Source organism: Tyto alba, unplaced genomic scaffold (genome assembly GCF_018691265.1).
Source record: "Tyto alba isolate M040663 unplaced genomic scaffold, T.alba_DEE_v4.0 Super-Scaffold_6, whole genome shotgun sequence".
In the NCBI taxonomy this organism is placed as follows: Eukaryota; Metazoa; Chordata; class Aves; order Strigiformes; family Tytonidae; genus Tyto; species Tyto alba.
In genome coordinates, this window is record NW_024881327.1 from 39115634 (window position 1) to 39131736 (window position 16103).

The 16103-nt window shown below is 42.5% G+C and overlaps 1 protein-coding gene across 11 annotated transcripts in view; it reads left to right on the forward strand.

Annotated features, from left to right (window-relative positions):
- The first annotated feature begins 816 nt into the window (after nucleotides 1-816).
- PROM1 (prominin 1) overlaps nucleotides 817-16103 on the forward strand; it is a 67529-nt gene continuing 52242 nt past the window's right edge. For 5 of the 11 annotated variants that reach the window (XM_042807865.1, XM_042807872.1, XM_042807870.1 and 2 more), the window contains exons 1-2: nucleotides 817-1008; nucleotides 7439-7851. In XM_042807865.1, coding sequence (XP_042663799.1) covers nucleotides 7632-7851 — 220 coding nt within the window. In that variant the 5' untranslated portion in view covers nucleotides 817-1008; nucleotides 7439-7631. Of the gene's footprint in view, nucleotides 1009-1915; nucleotides 2348-2396; nucleotides 2491-7438; nucleotides 7852-16103 lie in introns of those variants that run through there. The other 6 variants (XM_042807863.1, XM_042807864.1, XM_042807868.1 and 3 more) reach the window with 3 other exon arrangements.

Consider the following 16103-nt stretch of genomic DNA (forward strand, 5'->3'; position numbering starts at 1 on the left):
CGGCCAAACTTGCATTAGCAATGCAGACTGCAGCCATAGCTGTAGCCTTGATTTCTTTCTGCCTGACAAAAGAGAGACTAACCAGTTTCTCCATCAGCATTTTAAGGACTTCAAAGGAACCAGCATGACCTTGGATCTGCAGTGCAAATTCTTGCTTTGCCTTGGATGTGTTGCTGAATAATGGTCTAGTAAGAGAGGTAAGAATGATACTGATGCTTTAATGTTGCAACAGGAGAACCATATTAAAATACCAAAGCTACAAATAAAAATCATGAAGGGCAGAAGGAGGAAAGAGCAGAAGCCTTTGGAAGCGTGTATTACTACTGTATTGCAGCCTGTTGGAAAAGTGCTTCTCCTTTTACCAGTCAATCACTGGCCATCAAAACTGCTTATATGAGCCCTGAAAGAAACGGTAACCCCATCAGGAAATAAGGACACCTCTCGGGAAGCGTAAAGCAAGAAGTTTTTCCCAAAGCTAATGGGGTAAGTCCCCTCGATGGGAAAAGCAAACCCGCCAGAACTCAAACCGAGCCCTAGGAGAAGAACTCGCCGAAGGGGGATGGCACGGCCACACCCGGGCGGGGAGAGGAAGGATGCGGCTCGGCGGGGACCGGCCGCCAGCCCCGGGGCACCTGCCCGGCCGGGAGCCGCCTCGGAGCCGGCCTGGCCAGCAACAGGTCACCGAGCGCGGGCTCAGCCTGAGCCCCTCGGCCGCTTTTAACGCGCCGCGGCACGCAGCCCTCTCCTCCCCCTCCTCAGCTCCCGCCCGCCCGGCGCGTCCCTCCGCGGTTAAACCCCTCACGCTCCTCCTCTTCCTCCCCTCCTGCAGCCCCAGCCTGCCGGGGTGGTCCCGCCGCCCGGGCCCGGGGGCAGAGCCCGCCCTCCGTAATCCATGCGCGGGCGGCAGCGGCACCGCCGCGGCGCTCTGAGGCGGCAGGCGGAGCGGAGCGGGCCGTGCCGGGCCGGGCCCTGCCCCGCCGCCGCCCTCTCGCTTTCCCCGCTTGGCCGGTGAGTACGAGAGGAGGGGTCCCGCTCTGCCCGCGGCGGGGCCGGGGGGGAGGTAGCAGGAGGGGCCGCGGCTCCTCCGCCTTCCCCGGCTGCTCCCGCTGCGGGCGGCAGGAAGGTCCTGGGCGGGAGAGGGCGGCCGCGGGGGAGGAGAGCCCCTTCCCCCGCGGGAGGAGAGGTGTCGGCGGGCCGCTGCGGGAAGCCGTGGGGGGGGTGGCCGTCGAGGGAGGCGGGTGCCCGAGGGAGCGGGGCTGCCTGCGGGCAGGGGATCGGTAGGGATCCCCGGGAAGGCGGGGGCTTAGTTGGGGCTGGGAGAGCGACCTGTGGGAGCGGGGAGGGGTGGGATGGAGGCACTGGTGGGGGGGGGAGCCCCGGCCCTGAAAACGTGGGGTGAGCCGGGGGCAGCGGAGCAGGTCTGTGCTGGGGGAAGCCGGGGAAGCGGGCGGGCGGGTGGGGGCTCTGCGGGAGGGACGGGCTTGGCGGCGGAGGAAGGGGCTGCGGCACGGCGGGGCGGCGTGTGCGGGTCCGCGGGGAGCGAGGCCGGATCCGCCCGCTGAGGGGAGCGGGGCGGCGGCCGCCGCGAGCGGAGCGGGGCGGCTTTCCCCGCTGAGCGGGGGTCGGGGGCCGGCTGCGAGCGTCTGCCCGCTGAAGGGAGAGGAGCGGCTGGAGCCGGGCGGGGAGAGCCCCGGAGATCTCCGGGGAGGGGGGGGCCCGCTGAGGGCACCTGCCCGGGGCGAGGAGGGGGGAAGGGGGGGGGCGGTGGGGCCTGAGCGGCGCCGGGGAGGCGGAGCGGGACGGGGACACCGTGCTGGCCTCGAAAGGGGCTCGTCAAGGGGCGGAGGAGGCAGGGAGGCAAACCCCTGCCGGGGCTCCGCGGTGGAACCGCGGGTGGGAGCGGGGTGAGGGGCCCGCCGGGGGTCCCCGCTCCGTGCGGCAGCGCGCTGCGGCGAATGCCGCCTCGGAGGAGTTGACGGAGGCGGCGCTGCCGGGGGCTCGCCGCTCGGGGGGCACCTGGGCAGATCGCGCCAGCCCTCCCCGGCTGGTCAGACCTTTTCCTCGGCAAGGATGAGCTGGGGACCTCATCCGAGAGCCGGGGGGGAAGGGGCAGGTGTAGTGAACAGGGGCCGTGTCTTCCCCCGCACGCACAGACAGGGGAGCTGCTGGAGAAACTACCAAATCGGTCGGTGTTCCAGCAGAGGCAGAGCTGCGGTACCCGTGCTACTGTGCAGTTTGCAGATCGAGTACTAAGCAGGGTGGTAGAGGAGGAGGTCTCTACAGTTTCAGTAATCGGAAGGACGACGAAGGAAAGACTTGATCTGCCAGTGGAAGTCGCGGTGCCTTGGTACTGGGACACACGTTTTCAGTCCTCATCAGTTCACATTTGCCAAAAAAACTACTGGTTTATGGGCTGGCTTTACTGTGTTTTAATATTTTCTATGTGATGCTGAAAAGTGCTCTCGCAAGGAATGTTGTATGAATAGCACGGTAAATGCACCGCGTAAAATCAAGGGGTTTTCTTGTTTGTTTGTTTGGGGTTTTTTATTTGTTTGTGTTTTTGGTTTTGTGTTTTTTTTTTTTTTTTTTTTTTTTTTTTTGTTCAGTTAGTGAAAATATACTTTAAACATTTAGGCAATCAGCTGAAAATCAGACCTGCAGATCTTCTGGGGAAGAGATCTCACTTGGAATCTTTACAAGTCTGTTTCTGTTGTTTGCAAATGACTGTGACTTATAAAATAAAAGGGTTTTTTTGGTGTTGCCGTATTTTTTTATTTATTTTCAATTTATTAAGTAGCTGCTGAAAGCAAACTGGGTTCTGAATATCCATTTTTTCCTGACTAGAGCGCTTCTTTTGAGCATATAGCTAGCATGTCAGATCCATACTGAGGCTACCTTGTGTGGAAGATTCTATTTGGTTTTTGTCAGTGCTGCCAGGCTCTGATCTGCAGTCCCTAGTGCTTATTAGGTTTATTTGCTTCTTACTCCTCCCATGGCAACAGGTTGTAATTGTTGGTAGGCTTAGGACGGATTTTGTAACAGAAAACTACCTTTTTAACTTGCCAGCATCTAACTTGACTCTTGAATGGGATGGTGGTGTTGTGGGTTTTTTTTAATGTGTACTTGGGAGTTTTAGTCTACCTGTTACTGTCTGTTTTGAGGCTGTGTTAATTCATTTGGTTCTTCTGGTGGTTGCTCTCACTTGGAGCAACCTCGCTCCAGGGGATTGTGGGCTTGAATTTTCAAATGACTAATTAAAAACATGTAACAAACATAGCCAGATCCTTTGTGTGGGCTTCCTATGGGCAACTGCATCTTCCACCCTCCCATCCCATCGTGGTTCGCTGCCAGCAGGCTCCCACATGGAGCTGTAGCAATCTAGCCTCTGGCTGATTGAATTTCAGTTCACAGGGTTAATCATTGTTGCATCGCTGCACTGCAGCATTGTATTTGCATGGATTGCAGTGTTAAACAGAAGGAGGCCAGTCCTGCTGAAACACATCTGGACATCATGCTGTTTCTGAGCTCTATTATTTAGTGTTGATGCATCATGGAAGCAGTTGCTGAACATTTCTGCATCTCTCGCTCTGTCTCCTCTCCCCTTCTTAAATATAGAGCGGAGTTGCTGAAGCTCTGTTGGTTTTGGAAAATATTACAATATCTCTGATATATCCTACCTGTTATTAAAAACATGATAATACTGCAGCATACTTGGTAAAAGGGTGATGGTGTTCTCCACAGATTCCAGGTGTTTGAAACCCCAGGAATTACGTTTCGTGACTTGTACATGTAGAATGTTAGTGACAACCACAGAATAAAAAGCAAAAGCTGTAGTCTTTTAAAGATGGACACTTGCAAACCACACAGAAAATAAATTAAATGCTTCCATTACTATATATCTTAAGAAGTACTTATCAGGGCTTGTGGGTTTTTTAAAATTGAAACATAGCAATGAAATGGATATCTTATTTGATAATTAATATAGGCACTTCAAAGGTTCACGGAGCTTCTTTTCATTCACTGTTTATTTGAACTTGGGGAGAGTTGTACTGTCAGTTGTTGTAGCTCACTGACTGCAGTGATGCCATGCTGTTTCTGAGGAAATGAGGTGGCCACATACTGCAATGAAAAACTGCAATGTAATTCTCTTTATATCTGTCACTCGTGTATGTCATTCATGCAGTTCTCAGTTACAAATTTCACAGATAGATTTTTTTTCTCTTTAGTGCTGTTTGTCTAGCATATTTAACTACTAAGATGTTCCCAGCTAAGTTTCTTTTAGATATCAAGGTAAGGATAACTGCTTGGAAGCTTTTTACATCTGAGTTATTTTTAGGTAGGTTGAATGCTCAGAGGTATCCTGAGTTACAGGTTTAATAGTGTTTCTGTGAGCTCCTGATCATTATTAATGTAACCTTGAAAATATTTTGGTGTTTTATGTATTGCAGAGAAGATCTGGTATCAGCCTGGAAGAATTGCCCAGTAAGGTTATATATACAGTGTTTGTTGTGATATAGTTGCCAACAAAGGGAGAAGAAGAGGGTATGGTCAGAACTCTTCAGATTCTTTGTTTTGCAAGAAACCTACCTGCTTTGCTGAAAAATTATGAACTTTTTAAAAGCTGAACTGAAAATTACGTAGAGTTGGAGACTTCAGTGTAGTGTCTTTGGAATTGGAAGCTGGTTATGAGTCTCCACTTAGCAGGATGTTGTTAGTGTCTGCAGTACAGGTAGTGTCCTTGCAATTTCAGTAGTGTCCTTGTCTTAAAACTGCCAGCTTTATGTCTTGGTTAATACATGACTTCACATTCCTATCAGGCATGGTGATTATTTTCCTATATTGGGAGGAGATTTTAACAGTGCTTTATTTGCCTATTTGTATATTTAGATATACTTTAAATTGTACTTAACCTAAAATCTAACAACAACAACAAAAGTTGTATGTACTTTCTCTTTTTCTGTCCTCTAGTGTGACAGATTGCACTACAGAGAACATGCCCTGTCTTCTAGCTCTGCCTTAAGACACCAGTTAGGGAGGCCATCTTCCTCCAATTTCAGTTTTCACAAACACATCTAACATTGCCCTGTATTGTATGCTTCTGTATCTGTTTCCTTAACTTTTGGAATCAAGGTTCAGTCACCATATATGAGCTTTTTCTCCTGACTCATTCAAGTGTTGCAACTGTACTTGAGAAATCTCCAGAAAACCAAACACTACTTAGAAAAAGTGTTCAAATTTTTTTTTATAAGAAAACCAAGTTGAACTCTAATGTATCAAACTTGCATGGTCTTCAGTGTTCTGTCATTAAAGCAAAAGAAATTTTTTTCAGTTAGTTCTGGTCTTAAGAAATTTTTTTCAGTTAGTTCTGGTCTTAAGATATTTTGTCCCGTAGAGTTTCTACAGATTTGATAATAAACTGCAGCCTAAGCAGTTTGCAGTTTCTGACCATTTCTGTGTTCAGCCCTAGAGTAATAGGTGCATAAAAGAAAACTCCGCAGAAAAATATCCTTTAAACTGAAGAAAACTAGTCTCAAGAAAAAAAAAATGAAAGGAGGAAAAATAATATTTTTGGGCTGGACTTTTTTTTTTTCTTTCTTTGTTCTTTAACAAAACATTGTTTTCCAGATAGGAAAATACTCGGGATTTGATGTGTTCTGAGTTCTTATGTGCCTGTGTTGAGCATCGTATTTCAGAGTGGTTGCTAACATTGTCTTTTGAATAAGGCTTGGATAATTCTGCTATTCATAGCATAATTACTTTTCATTCTTCTTGGTTTTCACTAGCCATGAGGGGGAAATACAGATTTGAGTTTTTCTTCTTAACTTGATTGGACTTCAGGGAAACAAAACTGCCCCTAGGTCTTTGATCTGGTCTTGTACTCCTTTGTTCTGTATTTTTCCTGATCTGTCCTTTGAATGCTGCGTGGACTACTAAACAACCATGCAGCATGGTTTCTTGCAAGTCCATACTGGTTTTCAGAAGGGTAGCCTGTGTTTTACCATAGGCTGTAAATCATGGGAGAGACCTAAGTCTCACCTTACGACCAATTTTTAAGTCTTTTGTCTTCGGCGTCTCTTTGACCTGGAAGCACCTTGGAAGTCAAGCTATTGGTGTAGCATTGGGCTGACTGAGGCTGTGAAGTGTTTGTGTTATTTTGCTTTCATTCGTGCAAGTGAATGGTTTGGACATGAAGTTGGGGATTAAAAACATTTCTAGCGCTGCTGAAAAAGGCAACAGAGGCACAGCTACGCTAAGCAAAGGCAGTCTGTGGTGGGTGCTCCCCAGTTTGAAGTGGGCGGCTTGTCATGAGCAGTGTGTTCCCAGATGTCCCCACCAGTGGCACTCCTATAGATCACCAGAGACATTTCAAAGATAAGCCAGTCTGATGGGTGGGAAGGTCACTGTGGTGGTCACTGGCACACTCATCAAGTATGTGCTGCTTCTAGTCAGAAAGGAGCAGAAGTTTTCTGTTGCTTTTTGTTTGGGGTTGTTGGATTTTGGTTTTGTGGTGTTTTTGTTTTTTTTTGTTGTTGTTGTTTGTTGTTTTGTTTTTGGTTTTGGTTTTTTTTTTTTGGTCTGTTTCCTTGGAAGCCCCCATGGCCCATGCTGAAGTGAAGGTGTCTTGCTTAGTCCCAGATAGATGCAGATGTGGTCAGTTGTTTTGTTGGAAACCTGGAGGGGTTTCTGTTTACATTTCTTAAGTGGTGGTTGATTAAACTGCTGTGATTTTTGTAGTTGCAGAAGGTTCTTAAACATGTGTAAGCATCCAGAGTCATCTTAATGATACTCAGCTTTAGCATGCTATGAATAAAAATTGTTGACTTCTCCAGTTACTAAGGAGAACCTGGAGATAGTTTGAGTTAATAGAAAGTAATTACTGACACCCATTGTTACCTGTCAGGAGGGTAAAATTTTGTTGTTTTTGTTAACTTTTCAATAAAGAAAAATTTCTTTCCTCAGTCTTTGGGGATGATTAGGAGTAGCTGACATCTGGAAGGTTTTACTGAAAGGTTGAGATTAAAGAAGCTGCAGGATGATATGACTTGTAATAATTGCCATCAACTACGGTAACATCAGTGGTTGATTAAATGCATTGTGTAACTGTTGTGACATGTCATACTGTATTTAGTCAGCAGTGTAATTCATACATTGTCCCCTTAGTTTTGTTTCCCTTGGAGCTGTCCCAATGTTCTGCTTTGTTTTTGAAAACTCACTGACCTGGAACTATGCATAATTGTTTTTTTCCCCTCTTTCAAATACGAAGTATGTAGTAGACCATATTATTTACAAAACTCAAACTTTTTTTTTCCTTTTCGATCCTATCTGGCTTGCTTTTACAACTGTTGATATGTTAAATTTCCACAGAAGATTGCAGGTTATCTTGCACTTTCCTGTTTCCTTGCATACACCTTAATGAGCTCTTTCTTGTTTTTGCCAGGGATGGTGCGCTGAGTCATTTCCACAAGAGGCTTCTGTACCACTCCGAAGCAAGGATATATTAAAGAATAAAGGTGTGAGGGCACACCAGCGTTTTCCTGGCTAGAAAGCTAACGCCCCAGTGAATCTACTGAAGATACCTAGACTTGGTGGGACAAATATCTCTACCTCCAGTTTTATGAATACTGCTAGCTATGGCTGTGGAACTCTGTTTGCTGCTGCTGCTATTTTGTGGAAGTACTATTTCAGAGGTACAGCCTATGTACAGACCACCTCCTGGGACTTTGGATTTTGGATTTGTACCAACCAAGACGTATGATACAGGTGCATACCATGAACCTGGGCCAATAGGAATTTTGTTTAATATGGTACATTCATTCCTGTACGTAGTGCAGCCAAATTCTTTTCCTCAAGGTAAGCAGATAAACTACTTCTTTTCAGTAAAGATTTATTATTGATGTGTTCATTCTGTTGTAGACACCAAGACCAGAATCTAGAAGTAAATGATATGAAGGGCTTTGTTAGTAGCATATGTTATGAGTTGTTCCTTCTAAAGGAAAAGTCAAAATATCGGAGAGGTGTGTGCTTATTGAGGTTGCATTGATTAAAAGGTGCTTTTTGGGAATTTTGTGTTTGTGGATGTGGTAGTTGTATCAACATAACTTTCCAACATGCTTTTTGTTTCATTTAGCTCTTAAAAGAAAATGCTGATGTGTTTGTATAATACTGGCATTTAAAATTATATGGAGGTGAAACTTTAATAAAATCTAAGAATAGCTTTGGTTTGTTACTGATTCCTTTTGGTGGCTTAGCTGTAACTGTGTATAAAAAGTGTTTATATTATTTTGTAGTACATCTTTGAATTTACATATTATTTGCTTGTATTTTTGACATTACTTGAATAGTTGAAAAAGACTAAGCTCAGATGAACTTGAATGAATTAATGCTATTTAGGCAACTGCCCGGAGTCCCAGGTGTTAACCAGGAGAGCAAAATCCTGGCCCGTTCCCTGCAGGATCTGTTTTCTGAGCAAGGTGTAATGAGGGCAGTTGCATGAAGCTGACAGTAATGTCACCTTTTGGAGGAACTGTTTCCAGATACCTCTGCTTTTGTGGCTTCTTTCCTGCCATTGAATATGCAGGTGAACTGTTTGCCTCTGTGAGACCTGATATGTTAGGATCGTCATCTGCTTTCAACTCTTAGAAACAGGCCATCACTCTGCCTAAAAACCTGCTTGAATATTTTATTCTCTTACGATTGTGGAAACTTGATTTCAGTGAGATGTTTATTGTGTCTTTATATTAATAGGAATGTCCTCAGTAACCTTGTATGTCAAATATAATACTATATGTCCTAAGAATGTAAATAATTATTGACAATAGAATTTATGATCAAGGTTTTAGTCCTGTGGGATTGCTTGTAGTAAGTTCTACATCAGGTAGGTGTTGTGAAATCAAGCATTAAAGAGAAAGGAGACATCCAGAAGTAAATAATATGTTCTTAGGTTGTAAGCTTTGAACATCTCATGCCTCTTTTTCCTTCCTTGCAGATACTTTTTGCCAAATCAGTTATTTTTAGAAGTTTGGCTTTCATTATTTGCATTAGGTAAAGTCCTTTTCCCATGCCCTCGCATACCTCACTGCAAAATACAGATTTGATGGATTATGTAGGTTTGAGTCATACTATTTAATTGGTTAATCCTCATAATCTCCTTTGCCGTATGCTATTCTATTTTCATATTCAGTGTATTAACGGTGTAGTTACATATTTGAAATGTGGTGTCTTGTTTTTTCTTTTTTTTTTTTTTTTTCCAAACTACCAATTTGAAATAGAGTTAATTCCGATTCAGAGATTAAAATAAATGCAATTACAAATGGGAATGGAAAGCAAGCCTTTTGATGTTTCTAACTCAAAACTTAGTCATTCCAATTGGGCTAGTGCTTCAGAAGAGTTAATTCCAGATTGATGCTCCAGTGTATTGCATATAACCATACCACAGAGGAGAACTGTAATTTGTGTGCGGGACTTGGAATCAATCACTTAGACCTCTGATTTTAGTAGTTTTATATTTTTTTCTTAATATTTGGAAGTACTTGATATTTGGTTTTCCAATCTACTGTTAATACTCTTAGCTGGGAGGAAAAAAGTGGCATGGTTGTCTAATTGCATGTAGATATTCCTGACTTTTCAAGTCATCTTTATGCTTGCAGTAGAGGTCTGATGGAGCTGAATATGTTAAGCGTAACATTCATACTCCTTCAGTCCCAAGTATGACTTTTAGGAAGAAAACCAGTACAAGCTTTGTAGTGTTACAGTACAGCAGAATATCAACTACATCAGTCTTTGGGAAATGCTCTTTTAAGTATTTGCATGCTGCTAAGCCTTTATTTAAATGTTTGTATTTAAAAATTGAAAGGAATCACTTCATTTAAAGAAAAAAAAAAAAAGAGTCAAGATAGATTTAACAAAAAATAAAAGGAAATCTTACAAAATATAAGTGAGTAATTATTTACTCCTAAATTTTTTCATGCTATCTGATTTGTGGACATACAATTTAGTCTAAGTTTAGATTTAATAGGTAAGTTATTAATGGGATTAAGTATAGTGCCTGTTTAAAGCACAGTAACAGAACCAGGGCAAGGAACTGTACCTCAAGTTTTTTTTAAATTGCTGAATCTTTAATACTAGAACTGTGCTCTTTGGATATGGCAAGAAACTAGTTTAAAAAAGTGAACTAGGATATCTGATTGCAATGCTTTGGTGAGTGTAAAGAGATTCTGCTTTCAACTCCACCAGTCAGATACTTTTGTCCTCACTAGATGATGTACTGGTGTAAATGGGAGTGAATTTACTCCCAGGCGGAAACTGTTACACAGGTAAACAGCCTCCGCTTTGAATTAATGATACACTGGAGTGGAACAGACTGTGTTTGGTCACTGGTTTGCTACCTGAGTCTCAGTAGGTCACTTTAATTTTGCTGTGCCTTGGTTTTTCCATTTGTAAAATGGAGATGACTGCTACTAGTCCTTTTGTTGAGGACTGTGTAGGATAGAGCACTGTTATTCCTTCCTGTTAATAGCATCACTTACAATAAATAGATGATAATAGGAAAATTACGAGTTGTTTCTATCGCTCAGCTAAGAGGACATCTAACAAAACAAACTGTCAGATTTTCTGTTAGAATTTGTCATAAACCAAAGCATTAAGTTTGTAATAAAGTTAAGTCAGTTCATGGTTGTGACATGGTACGTGTCACCTGGTGTCTTGGAGACCTTCTGATGTGAACTTGGTGTGGACAGGGCATGGTCACTGTGGTCCTCTGGCTGCTATGAGTATCTTATGGTTTTGTCTTTGTTCCCATGGAAACCAGTTGTTAGTTGCAGTAAAACGATGTTAATCTGAGATTCCACTTGCCAGCAGGATGTGCACAACAAATCATTGGCTTCACAGCTTGTGTTTTGTAACAAAAATGTGAAGAGTTCACAAAGGAAACAAGCTGAGAACAAAGCTCCTGCTCTTGTTTTTAGGTGAAATAAGAAAAAAAAAATGTACAGGCCTGTTTACCTTGCTCTGCTCTACCTGAACATATTGCAGGACAACTGTGCCACTTGCATTCAGTTACAATTGCTTTGTTCCAACTTTTGCTTTTATTCTGGATAACCTTGTTTCCACTGAAGCAGGAATAAAACTTGAATGTAAAAATCAACTGTTGAATGCCGGTACTTCCTGGGCAAAATATATTGTGAAGAGTTAAATGTACTATTTGCCTGTGGGGAACAAGAATGAACTGTTTTTTTAGACCTGGACTTCACCTCTCCTTTCTGTTTGTGGAGTCCCGCTTGTTGAACAGTTTGAGCATAAGACTGAGGACTGGAACTTAACTACTTTAATGCAAAGTCCTGTCTCTGACGCATTTTGCTCTTCCTTTCTCCTTACCTGGTCAGCTTTTTAAAGCAGCTGCAATTTGTGAAGTTCAGCAAGTTAGTCTTGTGTGTCTGCAATCACTCAGATAAGTGTATTCAGCAATTAAAATATTTTAACATTTCTATAAAACAAAGTTATCACATAACTTGATGTGAAAATAGTTTATCAGTAGTTAGTATATCTGTAATAGAAAATGCATATGCAAAATCCTGTTGTTGTAGGTAGATTTGATGAGCTCCTAGGATATTAATTATTTTTAATACATTAGCTGTGTTGGATGTGAGGTTCTAAAGCAGATAATCCAAACACTTTATCACTTCTTCAGTTAAAAACTTAGTCAGAATTTTATTTTTTTGGGGTGTGTAAAACTAATTTCTTTGCCTTTTGTAATTATTCAGTTCTTGGTTGCCCATTTCTACTTTAGTTTTGCTTCTTGTTACTAATAAATCTTCCACAGCTCCCCTACAAAAAAAAAAATGCCTGTGTCTGCATTTTGCAGCATTAGAGCTAAACTCAGCTATGGATAGCTGGTAATGTCCTTTTGTTTTTAAACTTGAGACTTTCCAGGAACGTCGGGCATGTCCACACCAGCATGTAGTGAAAGGACTGTGTTCTGGTTCTCACTTGAGCTCTGACTTAAATGCAGATGCTGCAGTCCAACAACGTAAGATACTGCTCAGGTTCCCAAAGCTGTTATGACCTTTTATACAAACCTAAAGTATCCTTTTTTCAATTGTGTGAAGTCTCAGTTTTAGTTTGGGTGTGAAAGTGCACTGTTGTGATAGACTACTATTTTGAGCTAGTGTTTGACAGCTAGGCGTCTGTGCTTGTGGGTTGGTTTTCTTAAAGCTTACACCCTGAAGCTGGGTTGGGAGCACAGATGCAATTTCTGGTGCAGGAACTGAGAAGCGCAAGACCTGCCCTTTAGTAAGTTAGCTGTTAGATTGGCTAAACTGTATTGTGAAATGACAATTTCAGTAAGCTGTAAAGTCATTGCCATCACCACATCTCTAAGTTTTTTTTTTTTTCCAGCACTGTGGCTTGAGCTGTGACATGAATTTAAAGTAGTAACTGAAGTGTGTATAGCAAAATGCAGGTTTCAGTGACAGAGGTCATATGTAGCAAGTACTGGTGGTGTCAGAAGGGGGACTTGATAGTGCTCCTTTATTTAGTTATATGGTGTATACATTGAAAGAAATGTCTTGGGTCTAACATTGGAAATACTGGGGAAAATGGATCAGCAGAAGGATACAAGATAAATTAGCCTCTTCTTTTCTCTGCCCACTTGTATATATTAAGGAAATAGTGTTTAAAAAAAATCATTGCTCATTTCATGTTGGGAAGTTGAGATGCTCTGCTTGATGACATACCCACGTAAACAAGGAACACTGAGAATGTTTCTGAAGCAGATTTAAGACATGCTGCTTTATTTTCTTAGGCATCAGAAGAGTAATTCCTTTTTCACTGACCTATTCCAAACTGCAGAGTATCAGACAGATTACTTGTCAAAAGGAATTTTCTGTGGACGGGGAGGAGACAGAGGTTTTAGGGAGAGGAGGCATATACAGATTTATCTACCAGAGGCTACCGCAGTAAACTGCAGTTGCAGACATTAACACTTCTCTGAGGTCTTCCTGCCCCACTTCTTTTGGATTACGCACACAAGGAATCTCTCTTGCAGACAGGTATTATGTGGAAAATATGCAAGTCATTTTTTAATTGGTGTAGCATAGCTGATCATCTGAAAAGCTTGTACTATAAACACATCTGGAATCCTTTCTCTACAGTATCCTCAATGCTTGCCCTGATCTGGTTTGATGCTGCCTGCCAGCTGTGCCTAGGAGAAAAAAAACATGCCTTGACAACAGTTGAAAAATGACAGTCCAGCTTCACAATTTCAACAGTATTAGGACAGAAGGGAGAAACTAATGAAAATGAACCTCAAGCAGAGTTTGAGGGAGTTGTGTTACTTTCTGTGGGAAGGGTTTTCAGAAGTGACATTACCACAGATGGCTGTGGTAATAGGCTGGAGGGCACCTCAAGCAGTAGTGCTTCTTGGAGGCTAGATTATAATAATAAATAAAATGGGCCTACAGTTGTGTGGTATTGAGACTCGACTCATATTTCTGAAACATAAACTGCCATCCACCCCTTCCAAATTAGACTGTGATGTCCTTTCTGTCTGTTGGGAATGTCCTGGCAAGTGGGCTGGGAGTTTTCTGGGTGAGGTACTGAGTTGGCTCAGGAAACCTGCTAATAGTTACAGCATGGGCAGCTCCAGGCCAGTGCTTGAAACTGTCACGACCCTGCTCTGTTTGTCTACATACATTAATGGGAGACAGAAGGAACAACCAAAGAGCTTATCAGCAATGTTCCCTGCCTTAGTGTGCAGGGGATGAGTTCTGGGTGCAGCTAAATCCAGGGGGTGGCAACTATGAGGAAGGGAAGGGTGGGAGGTACGGGATGGTATTGTGACAGAAGGTGGCATTGTTTGTTTCTCATTCTAGGTAAAGAAGCTTCATTGGTAGGGTTTGTATATTTTTAAAGAAAAAGCAAAGGTAGCATGCCCTAAAAATGCAAGTATCTAGATAATTTGTACTACTGTGTGGTGTGTGTATTTGGGGGTGGGAGTGGTAATGTTAGATATGTTGAATGCCTGTGTACTAGCAATTACAGTAAAACAGTGAATTAATACTTGTGTGCATTCATGTTTCTTAACTTCTCTAGAGGACTACCTTATCCATTTATTACCTTATCACAAAGAGATAAGCGTATTGGGCATCAACTTGGTCAGAGCTCAAGTTTTGCCTTTCAGGTGCCAGTGCACAATCACAGAGTGCCCCATGTGAAGAAGGCAGTTCTTTGTGTCCCTCCCTCTGTTTACAGGAAATATAAACCACTAAAAGCATGAGACCTTATTTGAGACTTCCAGAGCATACCTTCAGCATCTTGGATGGTGAGAAGTGGGATGGAATAGGTTTTGGGTCAGCCACATTCACTGGCAACGTGTATTGTGTGTGAACCTCTTTGAAAATTATCTATGACTGCAGATATCTTACGGGTTTTCAGGCCACGCTTCTGAGGCTCCATGATTATCCTAGCTCAACAATGGCAACTACACTGCTGTCCATCCTCCCCCTTGATTTACTTTTTACAAGCTTATCTATCCACGTAGTGTTGAACCTCTTTCTCTTTTCTAACTTTTAGTTCATAAAACTGGTGGGGCGAGAGAAGGGGGATGTCACTGGACTTACTGGAATGAAGTTTTCACAAGCCTCTAAGGGACCTCTCAATTCCCTCATCTTGGCTGTTATGAAGCATTTTGAGTTAATCATGTGAGATACTGTATGAATGATGCCTGTTACTGGGAAAGCAGTCTTTTGACTTCTCTTTTCTTTGTTCTAGACCATCATAATTAGATGACATTATCCTAGCCCTCTCATTTTTTACTTAGGTGGTTGTTTACAGAGCAGCAAACTCCTAAGTCTTGTTCAGTCATGGCTTTAACTTGAATATGTCAGCCCGAGTAATAAGAATTTGATAGATCTTTGTAACAAATCTTTCCACACTCCTCACATTCAATGTTTTAATTACATTGAAAATTATGAGAATTAGAATCTTTTTCTATTTTTCTTTTTTTTTTTTTTTTTTTTTTTTGTTTCTCAAGATGATGTGTGTAACTTTTAGATCTTAACAAAAGTGATGCTTTTTTCTAAGTGAATATGTGCTATTCAAAAGTTGCTGGAGCAAAATAAATGTGTAAATATTAGCTTTAGTGGGTTTTGTCATCCTTTTAACAGTATTAAATCTTTCCGTATTAGTATTAAAGCTTTTGAGCATGCTTCTGTTTCCACAGCAAGTTATCTTCTTGTTAGAAGGGAAACCATCTGCCACAGATGTCAGCTATTGTAGTTTAAACTGACTGATCTGTCGGTATATACATCCTTAGTGTAAGCCTACCAGTTACAAAACCCATCCCACAAACCTGCTTTGACAATTTTTTGCGATACGCAGATGTATTTCTTCTTATCTAAAACCAGTTCTGTGATTATGACCTGTATTGCATCATAACATACTCAAGATCTTTCTTTTCTCTGAAAATACACCAAGTTATCTTATTTTTGCGAACATTTAAACAGTGATTACAGTTGTGAATGTGAATATTATTAATACTACTAAGTATTGCTTTGGTTGTTTAACTCAGCTGAAAGATACCTGGGTGTACCTGTACAGAACAAATACAAACTTGAGGCCTAATTATCTTTCTTCAGAGTAGCAACGTTTAATTTTGCTTTGATTTTTTTTTTTTTTTTTTGAGTGAAGTAGTGATCTCTGTAGTACTTAGAACCAATATGCGTGCCACAGTTACTGAACATACGGGGAAAGCTGTAGGCCTTGCAGAAATGGGGAAAACAGAGAGAGGGAATTCTGAGGCATTTCAGTGAAGCTGCTAGAATGCCAGTCACTGAGGTAAGTAAAAGCAGGTACCCATGGGGCTCCAGTGTGTCATTCCCAATTATCTAGTACCTGAACAGGGCATACGAGAAGTCCAGACGGGGACTTTTTACAAGGACATGTGGTGACAGGGCAAGGGGTAATGGCTTTAAACTGAAAGAGGGTAGATTTAGATTAGATGTAAGGAAGAAGTTCTTCATTGTGAGGGCGGTGAGGCACTGGCCCAGGGTGCCCAGAGCAGCTGTGGCTGCCCCCTCCCTGGAAGGGTTCCAGGCCAGGCTGGACGG